Here is a 22,473-nt window from a genome sequence, read left to right on the forward strand (position 1 = left end):
AGTGATAGGTTTGCAGAATGTTTCCATTGCAGTAATATCAATGTACTGTGGCAAAGATATACGGTAGAGACACAAAGGATAAATACAAGGGATTGCATTAATGCATTAATATTGTCTTGGGAGGACATTGCTTATAATAACAAAAGTTTGCCAAAAGTTTGCAGAGATGAATAAAAACTAACAATTAAATGTGGAGGTGTATAAAGATATAGTCAAGTGCAGGCTACTGGGGAAATCCATGATGCATTGAGTGTTTCTTTTTTAATCAGCTTTTTCACTCACTAAGGCAGGACTCAGGATCCAACCCTAACGATATGCTTTATCAAAAAAGGAAAGTTTTAAGCCTTTTTAGCTTATTTTTCTTCAAATCCTTTAGCTTTTCAGCTCCATCTTTTCATCACTTCTTCCACACTACTCTGCTCTACATGGTGCATGAGCGCACAGCAAAGGTCTGCCCATCTGCCCAAAAGTGGATCAGCCCACCGGGTAAATACCTGGTTTTCCAGATTACCAGTTCAGCCCTGTCTGTAAGCTAATCGATGCTTGGGGCTGGTAAAACCAATGGTGGGAAGTAGGCAAACAGTTTTATTAATGTTGTCTTTTGTAACCTAATCTCCTCTACCTTTGGGAGAGAAACATTGTTCTTTATCCTACTTTTCTACACTTTTTGCCATTTCCAGTTATTTCTAGTTAGTTGTAATTTTCACACCATGATTTGATTCATAAATTTAATGCATGAGTGTAGCCTTCTTAACCCTTTTAATGCATTTCATCCTTTACCCAAAAGAGTAAGATTGCTCAGATTTTTAAGGACCCATCACCCAATTCTTTTTGACAAAAGAACTTAACTTTTCAGGAGTTACAACTATCTTTCTGAAGAACAAGCAATTTAGGTGTCTGAAGAACATTCTGCTTCTATTCCATTCTTTGGTATGAATTGTTGAATACAGGATTTATTGTTGAGGTGTTACAGTGGCCAGAGATGACTATCAAAACCTTGAATAGCAAGGGAAGTCTTACATTTGTTGAAAAGCAATTCCAAAACACATGATACTTTCATATAAAGACATAAAACTTTATTAGGACTTTTAAAAGGTATTTGTATTGAAATGAATTAAATAAAATTTTATTTATATAGTGCCAAATCACAACAACAGTTGTTAGTAAGGTAAAGACACTACAATAATAGCACACTACAATAATTTAACATTAATTGGTAATGAATGATTAAAGTTGACATTAATTATGGAAAACTTGTGGTTGGTAAAACCATCAATATGTATTTAATGATGAATACAAAACTGCTTTGTTGGTACCTTCAAGAATTTATCCTTCCTCTGTACTAACTTGACCACCAACAGATTTCTAGACTCTGTGGGATCAAGTCTTCTCTCTTATCATTATGAGTATATGTGCTTTATGAGGATGCCTCACACTGATGAGGTCTAATTGCCTTTGTCTTTATCGGTAGCTAACTTAATAAACATTTTTATATTTCTCATTCTTTTTGATATACTACTTAGGCAAAGATATGACATATTTGGGGCAGTTCCCTGATGTATTTATATGCAAACACATCCCTTGCTCATCTTTAATAAGAACCTTCTCTGATACAAACCTGTATATCTAACTTTAGAGGTGCCTGCCTAAAATATTAAGGATTATCAGATACCTGAATCCTCCAGCCGTGGAATCCCTAATCTCTTCTCAAGCATGGAGAGGACTGCCAATTTCAGATGGTGTTGCTGGGAAAGATGAGGGATAGTTTTTTTTAAATAGTCTAAAGAAGGCTCTTTACCCTCCCGCAGTGGACACAGTTTGATATTTCTCAACAGGCAGTACTACATTAGCCTCTGTCTGTCCATTTCCATTTGACAGCATAACACAGCCAGACATGGAGTCGTGGAGGGAGCATAGTGGGATCAGGATTGAATGAGAATCCCACACTTTTCCTTTATTGTGAACCTCTTATTGACATCTGAAGTTACCCCTTTCAGTAATGCAAATAGTACATCACATGGTAATAAACGCCAGGCATTAAAAATCCATAAAGGGCCATAATATGAAAAAAAATTACCCTTTTTCGTCTCCTAACTCAGTGATTTATTTGAACAGCAGTAGATAAGGGAAGATTTATGATTCATTTTCTGGCCACCTTTCAACAGCTAGCATAACATATTTGTATGTGGCCTGAGTAATGTTTGTGGTTCACTGGTTACAATCAGCGCTGGGTTATAATAGCAGGGCAGCACCACAAACAGGACCTGACACACAGAGAGAGAGAGTAATAAGAGAAACAGGGTATTACATCAAGTATTCACTGTAAATTTGTTTTACTGTGTGCATTCGAGCTGGCACGAATTTATGTGTAATCTTTTCTTTCCCAGTTAATTATTCTGTTTCTGTATTATTATTTCAGAGCAATAATGCTAAATTTAAAAAAAAAATCTACTATAGCCAACACATAGGACAATTTTATCATGTCTCCCAAAGGCAGGTTTGTGTTTGTCTGATGTTCAGCTTGTCTTTGAAGATGTGACCGTTAGTCTGCTGTTGACCTTGGTGACTCTGGCACTGTTCCTGCTCTCTTATCTTCCTCGCTCATCATGACTGCTGTAAAGCCAATCTTGATAAGGTTCTCGGGTCATGTGGACTCTTCAATCCCTCTACAGTCCCTTAATCCATCTCTTGAAATGACAAGCTTATGATGTAGTGTACATTCACAATGCATGCAAACATATTCTCACCTTTCCAACAGAAGTCACAAAGACTGATATATCATACTATATTTCTGCTGCTGTTACCATTCATAGACAAGAAACATCAGAGCTGTCTAGTGTCAAAAGTCTTTAGTAGAAGTGTATGGATGTGTCCACAACAAATAGCTCAATCAAAGGATTAAATTGAAGCTCAGCGTATTTAAGTGTTTTTGTTTTTGTAGTTTTTGCTTTGGTCTTGTCCTCGCCATCACTGACAGTGACAGGAGTAAAGACATTTTTTGTTCTTAAAGATATACAGCAGACACAGAAAATGGTGTTTTCTCTATGTCATCCATCAGAATTTGAGCATCGTGTCACTAGAATATGTTTACATTCAACATTCAGGATCTATGATTGCATCCAATAACTTTACAGTGCTTACATTGTAGGTTTGGTTTTATTCTTTTTTTTGGCAGGCACCACACAGAAAAACTCAAAAGCTGCCTTGTGCCAGATTTAGCAACCAGCTAATTTCCATTTGCAGCCCACAGAATCTGTGGTTCACCATCACCCTGTAAAGAAACCTTGTAAAAGGTTTTTCATTTGTCATCCATCTGTATAGAAGACAAATGAAAGGCTCTTGAGCTCTTATCTGAGGTTTGCTGGCTCCCTTGTGACAAATTCATTCGTACAAGAAAAAGGATCTACGCAACAGGTATTTGCCTTTTTACAGGTGTTCATGTTTGTGCAAACATTTGCTAAGATTTATTTCCTCTTCAAAAACTATGGTCAGTAAAAAAACTGACTGCTGCTATAGCAGTGCAAGAAACGATGGTAGCCGTGACCTCTAGGGTGGAATAAAAGAAAGTTAGAAAACAAAGCAAAGACGTTGACCTGGAATTTTATAAATGGGGCAAGACTCTGACACACCCTGCTGTCTTTGTGTGAATGCAGCCTTTGATCCTTTGGAAGTTTCTCTGGGGAAATTAACGGGTATTCTTTTCACTCCGTAGAAACACTTTGGATTCCTTCACTGTTTCTGCAGTTTGAGTTTGTTTTATGATTGCCATGATTCTAAAACCATTTTGAAAAGAGGGAGAACAAAGCATTTTTTTCTAATGTGTACTTACTTTGTACGTTTCACTTCTAATTTGATTAACAAATTCACCAGCGTAAAAAAAATAAATACAAAACACTCTTTGGAGACTACAGGCAGCATGAAGTCATGACAGTGATGTAATGAATGATTGCAGGGCCAAATGTGTCACAGTTACACAACATGTTACTATCCAGCACAGAACAATTTACAAGTAGTGGAAAAAAAAGATAACGCCGGGTCCATCTGTGTCGATACTTGAGTGTGAGCATATATTCGTAGTGTCACAGGCAAATAGAGTGTTTCACAGCAGGGAGATATCGACCACAAGCTGTTACTTGGAAGAAATGCTTTTGTGAGGAGAGACTTGGGGCGGGAAGATGGGCAGATTGATAGACAGGACCTATTGAACGGCTCCTTTGAACTACTGCTCTTTTAGAAGTGTTTGCATCAGAGGTGTGATTGCATATGGTGTGTCATGGCATCTGTAAAATCAAGCAGGAATTAAGGGTGGCACTCCCAGCTGTCTGTCATACCTGCCTTTATTGCCTCCAGTTTGGCTACTGGCAACACATCCAGCCACGCCAAGGACACCAGGATGCCCTTCATCAGTGTGGGGAAAAGCAGAGTTTCTTTTCTCTGACTGCACTTCTGACAGGAACCTCACAAACCTTTGAGTGCGGAGTGATTTCACATATGTACCTCTCCGTCATGAAATCACCAAGTATGATTCAACAAAGCTAATTCAAGGAGGTAAAAATAGAATCACTGCAGTGAAAGTCTTCTCATGGAAGTCAGAGGAAAGGAATATTACTCATACTTTTCTGAATGTGAAAGACATTAAAGAAATGAGTTAAATGAGTTATGTGGCTCATTTACATTTTACAGCTAAATTTTCATAATGTATGCATGCAGTAATGCAGGACTCTGGAGTAATCTAACCGGAGATTTCACTATGTGTAGCAGAATTGCAAAGTAGATATTATGGGTGTATCTCTAACAGAAAATAAGACAAATAAAGAGAGTTATATAAAAATATCCTCATTGGGCTTAATTTATTCCAACCATCACCTTACAACCACAGGTAAAACAATGAATTCATAAGAGCAAGATAAATGTGACAGCCTTATTACTTACAATATGAATTTATTATTTTAATAATGACTATCATTCACCAACAAATGAGTAGAAAATGACATTTAATAAGAAGAAAAAATACGGAATTCAAAAATAAATGTTGCAATTAAGTCACACAATTATCTTCCTGCATGTCCATTAAAATAAACTGACAGGTGAACTGCATACCATTATGTTTGGCACGAACCAGAACCATCAGCTACCATTTCTCTCTTCCATTTCTTTTGTCACGGTCTATTGGTTCTACCTCACAGAGCAGGAAGGGGGGTCGGGAAATCTTAAGAAAGGCCATAAAAAAAAGATTCCATGGCAGGTTAGCATTCAGATCCACTTTTCTTTAGCTTTATTGGTCATGCAGCAATGCAATAATGTACCATTAAGATACTGACGCAAGAAGCAGAAGAGCATCACTGGTTTGGTATTCAGGAGGTTTGGTATCCTGTGCGGTGAAGTGGAGAGGACTGACAGCAAGCAAACAAGTGAAAGTATGTGTCTGTCAGGCTTTATTGACTGCTGTGATCAACCTCAGGGTTACACTGTAAATAAAACATGCTTTACTTCTAAATAAGAGTAAAGCAGAGAGGCTAAGCCGATTAAGAGCAAAGTACAAGAAACTGACAGATTTCTCTGTTAAAAGCGTTCATACATAACCACAGTAGCAAAAGCAATAAGCAGTTCCTTCCATTTTTCAGTGTCTACAACAAAAAATAATACTGGATATTATTATACTACATCCACCTTCACTTAGAAATGACTTTTGTAGGTCATTGTTCTGATCTATAAATTAATATGGCAAGAAGATTTTCTTCATTTTTTTCTGAATATAGTTGTATTATAGTGTTTTAATGAGAAAGTTATGCTGCAAGCCAATTACTAATGTTACCCGGGGGCTTATGTCGTTTTTTTGTATGGCTTTTACAACCCCTATTCCAAAAGCAGTCAAACACTGTAAAGTGTAAATAAATGCAATGATTTTTAAATCTTATAATAGTTTATTCACAGTGGAACATAGAAAACATAGCAAGTGTTTAAACTCAAACATTTTTTCTATTTCACGAAAAAGATTAGCTCATCGTGAATTCGATGGCGTCGTCACAACGAGCAGATGTGAATTCTGCAATGGGCCACTGCATGTTCCTCCAATCATTCTCTGTGAAGAGAGTTCACGGTGCCGTCCACAAATGCAGGTCAAAGCTTTTTTATGCAAAGCAGAGAAATTCTGGAAGACATGGACACCACATCCTCAGGGCTAAAGAGCAGTGCGACCATCACCTCTTTTTATCAGCACACATTTTAAAAGCCTGCATCTCTGATGGCATGGGGGTTTCTTTGAGTCTATGGAATTGGTAGCTTGCGCATTTAGAAAGGCACCATCTGTGCTGAAAGGTAAATACACATTTTACGGTCCCATTCAGGTGACGTCTTTTTTCAGGGAAGGCCTCGCATACTGAACCCAGAACTAAGGTAAACCACATACTACATCTTAAACACAAGGCAGACTTCCTGAACAGAGTGGCCTAAAGTAGAGAGCTGTCGCTAATTAACATTTTTTTAGTGTGTCACGAACAGTGTTGGTCAAGTTACTTGAAAATAGTAATGAGTTACTAATTACTGACTACTTCTCCAAGAAAGTAATCCCATTACTTTACTGATTACTTATATCCAAAAGTATTTTTTTACCTTATTACTTTTTTACTTTTTAAAAACATGATACACATCCTGAATACGTAATAAAGCAATAGACCTTTCAGCCGAGCTCTATTTTTTTCTGCATAATCCATCAGATAAAATTGAATCAAATGAAAAAGTCTCTTTTTAAAACTTGTTTTATTAGTTTTAATCTTGTAACTTTATGCACATTGCATCAAGCAAAAATGTAATTATATGCAACTTCGACTTGAAATCTGTTGAACATTTAAACCTATTTTCTGCATTTTCCAGCATACAAAATAAAATAGTTTTTTTTTGTGTTTACACTCACTCTTTCAAATAGATGCAAGTAAAACACAGCAATAAATAAATAAAATCAAATATTCAGTGGCACTGAGTCCTGTTGCTCTTAAATCTATTTTCACCTGTTTAGTTTGAGTGAGGCTGCTGGAGGTTTGCCCGGTGCTGCAGCGGTCATGTCAGTGGGAGGATCACATTCCCGGGGTGGCGTGCTAGGTGCTTGCTCAGATTTGAAGTTTAATTTTTCACTGTAGAAAGACATTTTCTTCCCACGCAGAGTGTACAGAGGACGCTAATCTTTATGTCAGAGTACCGTAATGTCAGTACTTCCAAGCTTTAAAAGCTGCACGGTCGTACTCTTTCCCGCACTCCATCCATTGTTGATCTACACACGTCTGACGTCATTGTCATGAGACACTCTCACAAACGAAATCACTGTTCAGTAATGCAGTATGCTTCCGGGAAGTAACAGTAATCTAATTACTTAAAAAAATAGTAATCCCTTACTTTACTCGTTACTTGAAAAAAGTAATGGGATTACAGTTACTGCCCATCTCTGGTCATGAAAAGAAAACCACAACAAAGATGATCAAGGACTGTTGAGCGAATAGACTCCTGTATCGGACAAGAACTTGACAACATTGATCTCACAGATGTTTACAAAGTGTTGTTAAAAGACGTGAGCAGATTACACAGTGGTAAACATGCCCTGTACCAACTTAAAGTGATACATTTTCTCTGTGTAAACTAGTTTTGATAAGTTTTCTGTGTTTTACTGTGAAGAAAATAAACAGTAGGCTTATGAGATTTAAAGTGGTTACATTGTGTCTTTACTTACATCTTACACAGCATTCCAGCTGTATTTGAAATTTGCATTTGTAAATGAGAAACCCAGTAAACCCATACTTGTTAGCATAATGCATAGAAACCATAAAAACTTTAAGCTCTTACATAATATGGAATGGAACTGAAAATCACAACTTATCTTACTCTAAGGAGCCAATATTTGTTGGTTTGCTGCATAGAAATTAACATAAATTTTTATTTAGAGTCTATGGAGAAACTCAACCTCATTTGATGTCTGCACCTAGAGGAAAAATATTGCTGCACACAACAGTCTTCTTGTTCACTCATAGTCAGTAATAAATCATCTCTTTTTGGGGGATTTCCTGACCTGTTTTTCCTATAATTTCCCTTAGGAGAAATAGTGAGCAATAAATAAATCAATTTAAAACAAATTATACTGTACAGTTTGAGAATAACAAGTGAAAGAAGGGAAAAACAGGAGATAAAGTATTAAGCCATGAATTTGATAACTGAGCAAAAACAATATTAGATATTGTGGAGTCTCATTTATAAGCCAATAAAGTTTTATTTTGAATATCACTGATTAGTTCAGACAAATAAAGATTGGTGAGGTAAGATGAAAATCAAAAAGCATTTTAAGATCTTAAACTGTTATCAGACTGAGATGAGTGAAAGACTGTTTCCTGGGAGCTTAATTGAAGAATTATTAGAAAATGACAAAAGTGAGCTCAAAGAAAATATCTCATCTGGTTTCATTTAAGCACCAAATGCCTTCCTTTTCCTTTTAAAGTAGCCCAAGATTCCACCAGGTTTTCATGCAATACTAAATTTTAGGTTTTAACCACCACTACAAATATCCCATGTGTAAGCAAACTTAGGGTAATTTCCAGTTTATGTAGTTTCTAGAGCTAACTTTATTACATAGTCAAAAAGAACCCTGGACTGTATTACTTCTAAGTGAGGGATTTTCTAGCAAGAAGAGTTCGTTGGGGGAGTGTTTGAAAATGTAGTACAGTCAGCAGACATGTAGTTCAAGCTTATTAAGCATCCTGGACTTAAGGGTTAAATGTACTTATGTATGGAGTAGCAAGTGCAGAAGTACCCTCAGACATATTATGTGGCACTTCACAACAATTTACCATCTGTGTATGGTCATTTATTGAACTTCACATTCTGAAGTCATATATACAGTGAGTTTTTTCTGTGGGATATGCACAAAACATGGCTGACTGTGTGAGACCCAGCCAACAGCTAACGAAGACAGACAGCCATTCATGCTCATATTATACCTGTGGTAAATTTAGACTAACCAATTAACCCAACATTCTTGCAGAGGAAGCCAACGCATGCAGAGCAAACCCGTGCAGGCACAGGGAGAACCTGGAAGTTCTTTACCTGCAGTAAAGGCATTAAAACTCTTCACAGAGAGGCCTCGGCTGAATATAGAATATTCTTGCTTGGAGACAGCACTGCTACTACATCTCTATGTCATCTAACAATTTAATTTCTGTTTATTCTTTTGGCTAAATTCATCTTATCCAATTTGTGGGGTGTCTTTATATAATAGGCAGTTACCTCAGACTTTGGTTACAGGCTGTGTTGGGACAGACTGCTCATTGGAGTGGTTAATAAATTTGGAGGAGGAAAATGGACAAGATAACTATAGGAAGGGTATTTGACTGACTCATACTGGAAAGTGACAGAGCAGCTTTGAATAAAAACATTTTTTTTTCTCTGTCTTAAAGTGATGCCTACAAATGGATGTAAAATACTACTATACTTGAAACAAAAAGCTGAATTGGGGACACTGGGTAAATCAGTGTCTGTGAAGTACACTGTAAAATTCTATCTGAGATGATTTTTTCACTATAGTACATTTTCAAGCCCTAATGTATGTGGAAGCTATCCATCCATCCGTCCGTCCACTCATCCTTTCCAGGGTCGTAGGGGGCGCTGGAGCCTATCCCAGAATTGAATATATCTTCAAACAGAATTGAAGATATATTCAGTGCATACAGTTCAGATTTAGGTGTTTTAGTAGTATACATGTCTTTTTTAAGGGCAACATTTGAGACCAGAACAATTTAAGTGTATCTTTTTCTCTGGACGAAGCCAAAAACTCCCCACAAAACAACAGAGCCAGTGGATCCCATTATTGTAGAGGCTCAGGATTTAGGTTCTCTCTTAAATTTGTCACCATTTAGCAATAACTATAGTAAAATTTTGTTCTTGTCAGCTGACATAACATTAGATGTGTGCTAATAATTCCAGATGGAGGCATATGGTATAACAGAGAAAGAGGAAGCTTTAGAGGAAACACTTCCAGTCATAAAGCACACAGAAAAAACAGTGCACCACCGTTCTCTATGAAAGATTCACAACTTGTCAGCAGTGGGAAGACTCCACACTAAAGAGACACTGTAACCTTTTCCTATCTGCTCTTGCAGACCTGTCTGAGAGGCCCATTTTCTCAGCGGGGTTCAGTCATGGAGGAGATGGTAGTGGCAGAGAGGGTTTTCCCAAATACACTCTTCATCTCAAATGTTACTCACATTATAATAAAGCCAAGCTCGAACCTTTCACGTACTCAAACACTTACACACTTTGAATCATCTCAGGAGACTACCGGGGCCTCCACATCCCTTGAGATGACTGTGAATAATTGATTTTAACCAGGGAGACGTTTGCGCCCCCCCCCCCCATTTCCATATAGAGGAGAGTTTCGAGGAGGTGATTCAATAGTTGACTGATACTTGCAACACTTCACCAAAGTTTGAGAAAGTACATTTTGTAGGCCTAGGATTTTCCCCCCGAGGAATTTGCGAAATAATATCAAGTTTCCGTGAGAAATCTGAATGAAATTTTATCGCGTTCACTTAGATGTCAACATTTAAAGTAACATTTAAAGTAACAGTACTAAAGCAAGGCTTGCAATATACTAAGTAGATGATATGCACCAGAAATGTTTAAGAAATCAGAATATTGCCATGTTTAAGGACTTTTGCTGGAACATTTTATGCCCTCAGGATAACTGGTGCAAAAAGAAATAAATAAGCAAAAACATAACCCCCCAAAAAAGACAACAAAGAACATTTTCACTGGTGTCACGGTTATCTAATCAGATTTCACCTCACTCTTACTGAACTTGGAGTTTGCTTAACTTTTTTCAAAAGGCTACATTCCCCTGTGGTTTCTCTTTCCACCGCCTTCAGTGTTGTCTTTCATTTCTGGGTCATGAGAGGGAAAACAGACTGGGGCGTTTTTGATGTGTCGAAACGTTTCCTGTAGAAAAGGTGTGTAAACACTCAGCAGCTCACTCAGGAGGTAAACATGACGAGGCTTTATTACCCTAGTTTCCACAACTTTGATGTTTGGGAGATGGCATTAACATTCTGGAGGGAGGGTGAGCTTCGTGCCGTGTTTATCTGATTTCCCTTAACCTAGGAGCTTAAAGCAGTCCATCACAAATTTTTGTGCTCTTAGTCCTGAGTCCTTTTCTGATTATTCTCTTGCTGTTTAGTTGCCTCTGGCTGCTGGTAACAGTCAATCTGACATCAGACAACATTTTTGAGAAACTGGAGGGCAAATATGTGCTGCCCTTTCAAAAGATGATATCTCTCCGATATCATAACACCTGCATTACTCTCAGTTCTGGGGCTTTATAAGGACTAATGGGCATCCAAACTATTTAAAATATGATTGATGTACTCTTAATGGAACATTAAATTTCATAAAACGCCTGGGGGATAACCCTTCCATGACTGGCAGCACAGGTTTCCTGACTTTTACAAATAGTGGCCTGGGTAATAAAATGCATGCAGAGTATTAGTTATGCATTTAAAACTGGTCACTCTGGCCTCTTGCGCTTAGCTTGGAGTCAGCTGGTGTCAATACTGTAAGCCCTGAGGTATCATAGTTCAGAAACCAGTGATTAAAAAGACTAATTAAGTACTGGAATGTACTGAAAAATGATTCAACAGAAATTGAATGGTGAAATTACTTTTCCACAAAATTACACACAGTAGTGTTTGATTCTTCAAACCCTAAAGCAAGTAAGTTCATTTAAAAAATATCTGTGCATGAACACTATTTTGTAGTTAAAGTTCTAGGACAATAATGACAAGTTTAGAAAAAATATTGTTACGCTTTGATTAATATTACACAAAATTTGTGCTTTTAGGCCAAGACGCTGCAGGCAACTAAACTAAACTTAAAAACTGAGTGTTTTATACACATTATGAACTAAACTTCAGCTGAAGGCTAATGAGAGAACACAAAATCGAGATGTTAACTGAACAAACTTATAGAAGCATCCAATACGAAATCAGTATTGAGGATGTCTTTTGTATTACTTTGTAACATGTGACATGTGAAATCTCTATTTCACAACATGATTGCCTGAAGTTGGCAGTTTTTGAGCAATAATGAAGGGAAAAGGTATGTTTAGTTATTGTATTTTACAGTCATTTTTAACAGAAAAAACATGTAATCTGATTACAATAATAATAACATTAGGGTTGCTCATTTTTACAGGTTTGCAAATGTTCTCTGAACTCCTCTGGTGACTTTTATTTGCCTTTATTCATAAAGTTATGTTTATAAAACCAATTCATCATAATGCCATTCATTTTATTTCCTGTCTTTTATGACAGCATCTCAAATGCACGATTTTTAGTTGGATCATCAAGAGCCTGTTACTTCAGGGAAGAACCAGCCTGCATCTGTTTGCCACCAGGGGTTGCTATTTCTTTCTTCCACAAATAAAGAGGTTTTCTTTTCTTCTAAATCCAATCTTTTTTCCCCTCCTACACCTCCTCCCGGCGGAAGCTCCCCAAATAGCAAAGCAGCACTTCAAACAGACGCCAACATCCAAAAAACCGTTGACAGGGTCCAGCTTGGGGCTGTCCAGTTAGGGAAGGAAAGAGAAGAGGGTGTGACGCAATGATAGATACAAGCCAAAACACCTTGGGAATACATGTTTGGGCCTGCAGTGCAGCTTATGTTGATCCTGTAGCTTCATTCAGAGGCAGATTCAGTGCAGGCGCCTACAGAGAGAGCCGTAATTCCCTCGCAGATTGGAACTCCTCTTCCCACAGAAACTTTTAAGAATGGCAACACCAGGCCAACCACGTTGGTCGTGGGGAGACACATAATCTCCAAAGAAGGCTGATGCAACATCTCAGTGTGAATGAATAGTGTGGAGGAGAAATCCATGATAATGCTTAGTCACTAATGTCAGACTTTTGTCAGCATTTAAGGCAACCAAAAGAACTTTTTTGTCATTCATACATCTTGAAAATGCCTCACCTAATTACATAAACTGGCTTTAATGCAGAGCTTTATTGACATAAGCCTGTTAAGAGGGTTTCAGAAATGACCAGATTTGTCTTTCCTGTTTCTCCCAAACAGACAGGAAAAGCTTTTCTCTCCATCTATTCCCTTTAGTCTCTAGCCGTCTCTGGCTCCATGCATATAATCCTAGACCAGCTCAATGGCTTGCAATATGGGCCATTATTCACTCCAATACATTTTCTCTGTGCCGGTCAATAGCCAAGGACGTAGTCGGAATTGAAAAGTTTATTTCTTTCACGAGAGCAGATGGATCTGACCACAGGGGCAGCATCACAACAAGCCCTCAACTTTTTTTAGAAAAATGGTGCCCGAGGATGCCCACATTTTACTCATGCATCTTGGTTTTTTTTATTTGTCCCTTTTCCCTGTCACTCAGGTGATTTAAGACATTTATTTATTTGATATTTATTAGGAAATAAGGTAAATCCTCAGACGTAACAACTTGTGACAGGTAGCCTGACATGGAATTGCAGTCTTTCACTTCATTTACTTTTAATCTGCAACAATTCAATCAGGCAGCTTGTGTGTGCACCCGGGTTCTTCCTTGTGCTTTATCCTTGTTATATGCCTTTCTTTTTGCTCATTTGAGGATGAGATGTGTGGAAAAGGAGCGTGAGGATTTCAATTTGGCCCCATTGCAGTCAGGTGAGCTGGGAATAACGAGAATAACGAAATCAGAGAGGTGTACAGTCAAGGTAAGATATACCTGATTTTACTCAGGGTAACATTACACCATTTGTGTAGCAGATAATAAAATGTAAACCATACCACATTTGCGTGTGGTAGCAAAGCTTTAAATAGATCTTATACCTCTGATTTTGCATGATTAAGGCAAATGACTATAATCTGTATTAGCCTTCTGTACTGTTATGACTACTGTCTCATCTATTTGCGCCAAAGTCTGCTGGATGATTATGTAGTTATAGAAAAAACAGAAGGCAGAGCAGCCTGCAAAAACTGAAATCCCATATTAATACTGTATATTTCAAAAGCATGACCAACAGCTACCATGGGGCATGGACAAATGTAATTTGCATCTAAAATCAGATTTTTTGGTCTTGTGGTTTAACTATTTTTGTCTTTAATTACTTATTTCTTCTTCTTTAAAAAAAACAACAACTTTATGTCTCTGACCAGATGGATAAATCTAGCAAAGGCGCCAGATTCTTGCTGACTTTAGGCAGTTGCAATCTTAGTAGCCTATTTCTTACTGTGTTACCAACATGCATTCAGAACCAGTTACTACTAATCTGGAAATTAAATCCTGTTTAATGCTACTGACTATATTTTCAGGCCATTTTGATAAAGATCTTTAATCTACTCTATATGGTTAATTTGTGAAAACAATGACTAATTGTATTCCTCTTTTTGTTCATTTTCCTCTTTATCAAAGATGAGAAATTCTCAGGCACTCTTGGTCCTACAGCGTTCCTTAAGCAACGGGATGCAGAATGTTATTGTTTCAAATGATTAACTCAAGTGCAAGTTATAAACTTTACATTGAATAATAAATGACACTGAAAATCTTTCTACAGAAACCAAATGTGCTTGAATGCACATTAAGGTTTAGGCTTGTGTTTTGCAACTCTCAGTCCTGCTTATCAGCAGATGAAGGTAGCAGGGGCAGACTGCTGTAGGGTAAAGCATGGTGAATGAGAGAATTCAGGGGTTTAATGAAGAAAATATTGGACAATCATTTGGCTTCAGAAGACTTGGATAATTATGCCAAACTGTTTAGGTTCATTTGTTTGCCATTTTATACACTTTTGGAACTCAGAAAGAACATGTTCAGCTGATTCAAACGGGGACTTTGGTTGTTAAGAGTATAATGTGCCAAAAACACCACCACAAAAATCATTACGTGGGGTGACTGATATTTGCTTTCAAGACTAGGTCTCAGCGCAGCACCAGCTCTCCTCTGTTTTTGTTTCTCAAGGTAATTAGAAAGTATTGTGGTCCAAGAAATTTTCAAAGCATGGAACAAGCATGAATCTCTTCGGATTTGATCTTGTTACCATAGACTGAGACATTAATGTTGAGATTGGGATTCAGAGGAAACCATACCATCTGTTACAGGCCTAGTTCCTGAACAAAAAGTTCTAGTCGACAAAAATGATATGCAGTCATGAAAAAAAAGATTTTTTTTCACAGGACACTATGCCGTACTGAGAACGACATCACAGACTCTACAGGACTCAGCATGTTAAATGTTAAAGTTCATGGCAGTACAATTAGAAAAAGATTGAATATGTATGCAAGCGTTCCCACCAGGAACCTGGAATGTCATTTGGACAAATGAAAACAAAAAAGAGATGTTTGGTCATAACTCACAATACTATGTTTGGCCAAAACCAAACACCCTATTTCAGTTGCCAACCGTGGTAACAGAGGGGTGATGATTTAGGGGCTTGTTTAAAGTTGAGTATGAGCTCTTCTACTAAAGTATTGCAGAAGCCAAATGTGGGGCCATCTGTCTGAAAGATAGAGCTTTGCCCAAATTGGGTCATGCAACAGGACAATGATCAAGCACGCTAGCAAATCTAATATAGAATGGCTGAAAACAAAAAGAATCACAATGTTGCAAAGGCCCAGTCATAGCCTAGTCCCCAACCTCACTGAAATGCTCTACCAAGACTTGAAGGGATCTGTGCATAAGCCAATGCCTGCAATAATGTCTTAAAGAAGAATGTGCAAGAATTTATCTAATGAGATGTGAGAGACTGATAAAGCCACACAGAAAATGATTACTTCAAGTTATTGCTGCTAAAGGTGGTTCTACAAGTTACTGAAATCACAGGAAAAAAAGAGGACTGTTAAGAGTCCCCCCCCCCCTTTATTATGTAGAACACTGACCGACAGTTTAGAGTCATTGTCATGCTACAGAATTAAATTTTATGATAATCAAACACCTCTGTCCCCAAAGAAGGGCTAGGGTGAAGGTAGTTACAAGACTGGGTGAAAAAAAAAGCTGAACAGAAGATTAAAAGAAATAAGCAGGTTTTATTAAAAAGGAGTTAACTTGAAGAGACAGCTGTGCCACCACAGATAATAAAGCAAAGGATGCCAACAGACTAAAATATGCTGAAAAGAAAATAGATGTTTGAGAAAACCAAAGAAAAAGACTGCTGGAAAAAGGCACTAGCTGCTCACTAGTAGCTGAAACCACACTACTAAAAGTCACTACTCTTAAGGATGGCCCACACTGAGACTGAATGGCTCTTCACCAGCTTTTATACTGCAGGGAGGCTAATTACTGAGTGGAGCCAGCTGTGCACTGGCTCCTCAAGAGAAATGGGCGGCAGTTGAGTCTGTGGTAGAAACAGGGCACACCCACACAGCCCACTGAAGACCTGCTCAGCTAGAGCCATAACAATCTCACTTATGGTAATGCATGGGTGATAAGAAGTAAAGTTCAAAAAACTTTTCCACAGCACCCATTTTAGTTTTGTTATATTTAGGTTTTCTTACATGTATTTATATTTGCATCCACAGCAGTACTTAAAAACCAAAGTGAGAGGGTGCTGGATTTGTAGGATCAGCTGACATCTTGTGCCAGAAAGTGTATAAAGTGTATGAATGACCTTAGCTTATAGGGGGTAATCATTAAACATTTTCAGTGACAAAAGAGCCCCGTGATGCATTGGAGTTAGAAAATTGTGGCTATTGGATCTGAAAGTGGTCTGACCTTCAAAGTTTCCCCCTGTCAAGAGAGCTTTAGGTGGACTGTTTTTGCAGAAATAAAAGGTGCCACATGTCACCTGAGGATACAAAGTTGGCGGTGCCCTTTTGTGTGCAGCCAGTGGTTCGTGGACACTGCTGACTCTGTCAGACTGACCAATGGTCTGTTAAACATTTGAAAATGCCAGCCAGCACTTTGGATATTTTTATATGCGCACTTGGAGTGACTGAGTTTGGAGGAGTCCCAACTTTTATGAAACATTTTAGACTTTGGAGATTACAATTGATCAGGTCTCTTTTGACCCAAAATAGGTGCTTCTTCAACTGCTACAATATGCATTCATGTCTGTTAAAGGGTGCAGACAGTATTTATAACTTTAACACAAAAAGATAAGACGAGTGAGGTTGAACGTAGCAGATACACAAAGAAATAAACTTAATAAAGTGGAGTTCAGTAACACATTTGTCACTCTTTGTCAGTTGCCACTTGGAAATATTGGTAACTTGGAAGTATTACAGTGTCTAAGACCACATCTCTAGGTTAACTACTGTACGTGTTTATTTGCTCTTTGCTTGCAGCTGGTGTTGACAGCACCTTAAAGGCAGCACTGCCCTGCCAAATGCCAAACATGTCTATCTAGACTGTTGCGTCATTTTACCACCACAGAACTGCTAAGCTACAGCTGTTCATTTCAGAAGGTCACTCTGCACTGTTATGCAGCTGAGTATCCAACTGGAGAAGATGACACAAAAAAGCTGCAGTGTCTTTTAACTCCCTTTCTCTTTTAAAAACTATAAATCACTTCCTACTCTTGTTTTCCCAGGAGTCAATTTACACACTGACCGCAGTCTGAGCAGCTAAATTGGCAGTATTGTGTATGCAGCTTTGCGTCATTACAAAGGTTCTAGTGCATAATAAGTGCTATGCCTTCAGCCTCATGGATTATAATTTAGGCATTTGGGGTTGCAAGCCATTCATCCCCCCGGCTTTCCAGCGGTAGAAGGAAATCAACCATACACCCACCATTCATACGGTAATCAATCACACTTATGATTTTAGTGTAATGTCGGCGAGCAACCGGAATGCTCAGGGTGAGAGTAATTAAAAGGGAAAAAAGAAGAAAACAAAGATCAGAGAAACCGACAGGGCAGGGAGGGTGTATTGCGTTTATGTGCTGTGTTGTGGGATTGCCTGCGTCCACACGCTGAGCGTATAAGTGTGTGTGTAAGTGCGCATGTATGTATGTGAGAGACAGAGTGACGGGGGCGATACAGAGAAGGGAGAGACTACATATCTGATCCACACAGAGAGCTTCCTTTCACAAAAACACTGAAGACTGAACAACTGGATTGCACTGCGCCCAGTGCTCACGACCAATTAAGAGCCAGCCAGTAATTATTGTCTGTAAGGATCCGGATGCGCCCTACTTTACCTGCCATCATATCGGGCTTTTAAGACACACATTTAGATCTTTTATGCTATTCACTCATCATTAAAAAAAAAAATATATTTTTAACACGTCGTTTCTGTGGATGAAGCTGGCTGGAGCCTGAGGACGGAGTGCGTCAAGTTAGCGCATGTATCCAACAAGTGGATGCATGTGTTTCATCACGGCAGACAATCATCGGGACTAAAAAAAACACAAGAAATCGATGGATTCATAACCCGCAATTTTATCACAATTGTTGTTTACAGCAGAGACGGAAAACGTGCTAATTAGCTCAGATGTGGAGGTTGTCTGAGCTGATGGTGATGTTTCTATGTGCGCATTTTGTCGGTGTTCTGCACTGCTCCTTTTACTGACTTTGTGTGTTATTCCTTCTAAACATATAACAACTGCAGAGAGGTAAGAGCCCCCCCACACACATTTTCTTGCTCTTCATTCATTGACCAAAAGGCATATTGAGGCGGACACGCTGCGGAATCCACGTTTTCCCTTCGCACCCCCAGCCCCTCATCCATGGATTTGCTTTTCCGTCGGTGACTGAGCGGGGAAGTTAGGATCCTCTCTGTAGACATTTCTGTATGACGAGGGCGCAGGTGGTATCCAGAGGTCGCAGCCATGCCGATGCATCCAGTCACCTCCACGCTGATGTACCGGGGGATCTGCACCATCCCTGACATCCTCTCCTACAGCGCGCCGGTGAACCTGCCTGAAGACGAAGTAGAAGGTGAGAATAATGATACCTGCTCACATAGAACTGAATGTTATCAGGACTTGTGAGTATACGGGAGGTGTTACTTTGTGCAGCGGCAGTGTATGTGGCCGCGGTCAGCTCCTGCGGTGGAGTTCCTTTAAACTGACGCGCGGTCAGGACCTTGGACAGCGCTCGGAGAGCTTTGATTTAATACACAAGTATCGAGACTAGAAGTGATTTGGATTTTAAGGGCAGTTTTTATTTTCACAGTTCCCTTTCTTTATCTTGTTATATAAAACAGAATGTGCTACAATAATCCTCATTTTCGATTTTTTTCACTGATTGAATCAAAAAAAAAAATTGTTTTCAGTCTATTCACATTATCGCATCATTATTTTCCATAAGTTCAAAGCAGGATTTCTTAAGAAAGGAATTTTGTTATAAAACGTTGCTCTGTGAGGTTAGTGATGCATTGGCTCGATCTAGTACCAGAAGCTAGGGCTGGAATTCACTGGCTTGTTAAGCCTGGCCACACTGACACTGAATGGTTTAGAGATATTTTATGCATCTTATCCCCATCTTTCCTGAAGAATGTGAAGCATTTGTCCCACATCTGCAAGATTATTAAATTAAGGGTAAATCCCATCATTTTTAAAAAAGTTGAATACATCTGAAACATCACAGCACTAAATATCAACACCAAGAAGCATGCTGAAAAATGACAGCTACACAGGACAATGTGTATTTCAGGATCATGAGAGCGTTTATGCCAGGAGTGCTTGCAATGTGAACCTGTGACATCTGCACATTATCATACAGCAGCCCCTGAGACATGACTGAAGTCCCCAAGTGGATGTGATTAGAGGAAGTTCTTGTTTTACTGCAATGTTTTCAGTGTGTTTATGCTGTAAGCTGACATATTAATGCTAAATGATTCGTCCCCTGCACCTCTGATCCTTTCCCCCCCATAATGATTAAACGCACTTTCTTTGAAAAACAAAGGACAAACACATTTCTGACAAATTCGACTCCTTCGCTGGACAGATTCAGAGAGATGAGTGGGCACACAAACCTTTAAAAGTGATGCGGCTTTTCTTGACAGCTGCATTTCATGTATATGTGTGAAGTACAGACAAGCCTGGTCTTGTGAAAAATTTCTGTCTGTGAGTGCTGGAGCACAGACACCAAGAAGCAAACTGCTAATGTTACCTGCAGGTGCACAAATTTTGTCTCACATAAACAGGTTTGCATTTGCAATACTTGCAAAGAACCACTTGTAAACACATAATACGGTTGGCACCTTCACACTGAGGTTGATGTTAATTATAAAAGCTGAGTGGAAGAGGCCAAATATATATTGGTTTTGACTCCCAGAGGGTATTCAAAGGCAGAACATCCCCAGTGCATTTTGAACATTCTGTTTCAGAAAACACCAGAAATATCCAGAAAAGCTAAGACACGCAATACACATCTCCCTTGTTCATTTAATGCTTTTTGCCTTTTTCTTTTCTTTCTTTTTTTTTTGCTTTGAAATCCAAAAAATAAATAAAATAAAATAAAGATCAAAGAGATACATGTCAATGCCAAAAGTGATCCTTGCATGATGTTATGCTCTTAATTTCAGCATTGCATCACAGTGCTTTATTGTCAAACATGTGTACTTCAGGTTTCAGAAGTAGCTCTTGACTGTTGAGACTGACAAATCTCAGTTTTCTTTTCACCCCACCCAACCACTTTACTGTCAGCTCTGGATGCAATAAACAAACAACACTTCATTTTAGCTGCAATTAGTCAAATCCACTTATCTGCCACATGTGTCAGGAGACAAAGTGAGCCATTTGGGTTTTACAGCTCAACTTATAGTGGCAGTTTGATTGGAGAAGGCTGTGGTAATGCACAGTTAACAGCAGTGACAGAGCCTTTTGCAGCTGTTGTGATGCTGTGTGAGGGATGCCTTAGAGAAAGCGAAAGAGGCAGACTTTTAAGCCAGCGTCAATGAAGGGATTTGAACATTGTTGTTGTTGTCGTTGTCAAGTGACAGCTTCACAGCTTTCCCCACTAGAAAGCACAAAATGAGAATAATATAGAACATGACAGGGCTGAATGGTTTGTTGAATAATAGCAGAAAAAGAATGTGAAATGTTATGTGTCAGTGCTTACTTTTAGTTAACTAAATTTTAAATCTATGGAAACAATATTGATATTACTCTCATTATTGTTTTCAGTGTCGCAGAGATGGAAGACAGTAACGCAAGCTGGAGTTAATTTATTCTGTGCAACCACTGCAGCCCTTAGAAAGTGTATTAGCCAGTATTAACATAGCTTCATTTCCTATTTAAGCTGTAGACAGTATATAAAAGATGGGCATAGCTTCTGAGTCCTCTTTCACCCATAAATTGAACAGTAAAGCTTGAAACAGCCTCTGAGTCTAAGAAGTGAAGCCAGTTTCAGTTTTCTGTGAATATAACTTAATGCTCATTTTGTTCATTACTCATATTAGTCACTATGAGATTGTCTGTTATTAAGAAACAACTTCTGTCCTGTTGTTAGTAGGAACATAAATTGTTTCTGTGTATATTCTTAATCCAAATCTGCTGAGCACCTTCGTCTTCCACACAGCCAGAAAACCTATGTAAAACATCTCAGATGGAGGTTTCTATGTGACGTAAAGGCTTGTGCATTTTGCACTCAGTCTTATTCCAAAGGTGGAATTTATTACGACTGTTGGAGCAGCTGACAACTGCACAGACTCGCCCTTATTTTCTAGATGTTGCTGTCAAAAGTAGCAAGAAAGTGAAGAGGAAGAATAAAAGTCGTAGGACCTCTTGCATTAAAAACAGACATACATATTGTATAAAGATGCCACTGCAGTATTGGTGAGTGGTACGCTCCAGATGCCAAACATGATTTTTTTTTATGTGTGACATATTTTAACACAAAATCACATTTGGGTGATTTATTTATTTTTTAAATGTGCAGCTTATATAACGAATAACAGAAAAAATGTTTTTCTTCTTTATGTAACGACAAATTTTAAGTGAAAGACGAGGAGACAAGATTTTCATTCTGGATCTTAACTGACAAATTATGATCAAAAATAATGCCCAAACCCTAAATATGGATATCTGGAATAATATGGCTACTAGCACTTAAAGGCAATTTTAACAAACTGAACTTCCAGTGATAAAGTATTTCCTAGATTGGAGACACTGCAAATATTGAAAACATAAAAATTTAAAATATATAGTAACATCATTAAACATATTTTGATAAAATTTTGACAGCAGTGACGTTTCAGAAATGACTTGTAAATGAGGAACGCATTACCCGAGCGACCCTGTGGCTCTTCTCTAGAGAGGGACGAGAATTGGCTGGAAGTGTGAGGTGTCACAATCATCAGCTTGGCCGTCAGAGATTTGTCAGAAAATGAAATAGCACATTAGTGAATATGTGTATGTGAGCGCATGTAGAGGCATAGGAGGCTAAAGCCCTATTGGCACACATAACCAAGTACTTGATTTTCAATTACTGGCTTGGACACCCAAGGGAATGGACCAGTGGCACCAAACTTTTTGACCAAGAAGGCTGTCAAAGCTATAATTGAAAAAAAAGAAA

General features: G+C 38.4%; 1 protein-coding gene across 1 annotated transcript in view; it reads left to right on the top strand.

The window, feature by feature from the left end:
* The first annotated feature begins 18,782 nt into the window (after window positions 1-18,782).
* The window catches only part of cabp7a (calcium binding protein 7a), a 23,599-nt gene continuing 19,908 nt past the window's right edge, over window positions 18,783-22,473 (top strand). The window contains exon 1 of the mRNA XM_005743123.1: window positions 18,783-18,891. Coding sequence (XP_005743180.1) covers window positions 18,783-18,891 — 109 coding nt within the window. The remainder of the gene's footprint in view (window positions 18,892-22,473) is intronic.

Source organism: Pundamilia nyererei, unplaced genomic scaffold, assembly GCF_000239375.1.
Source record: "Pundamilia nyererei isolate P.nyererei 1_Seehausen unplaced genomic scaffold, PunNye1.0 scaffold00127, whole genome shotgun sequence".
NCBI classification, from domain to species: domain Eukaryota; kingdom Metazoa; phylum Chordata; class Actinopteri; order Cichliformes; family Cichlidae; genus Pundamilia; species Pundamilia nyererei.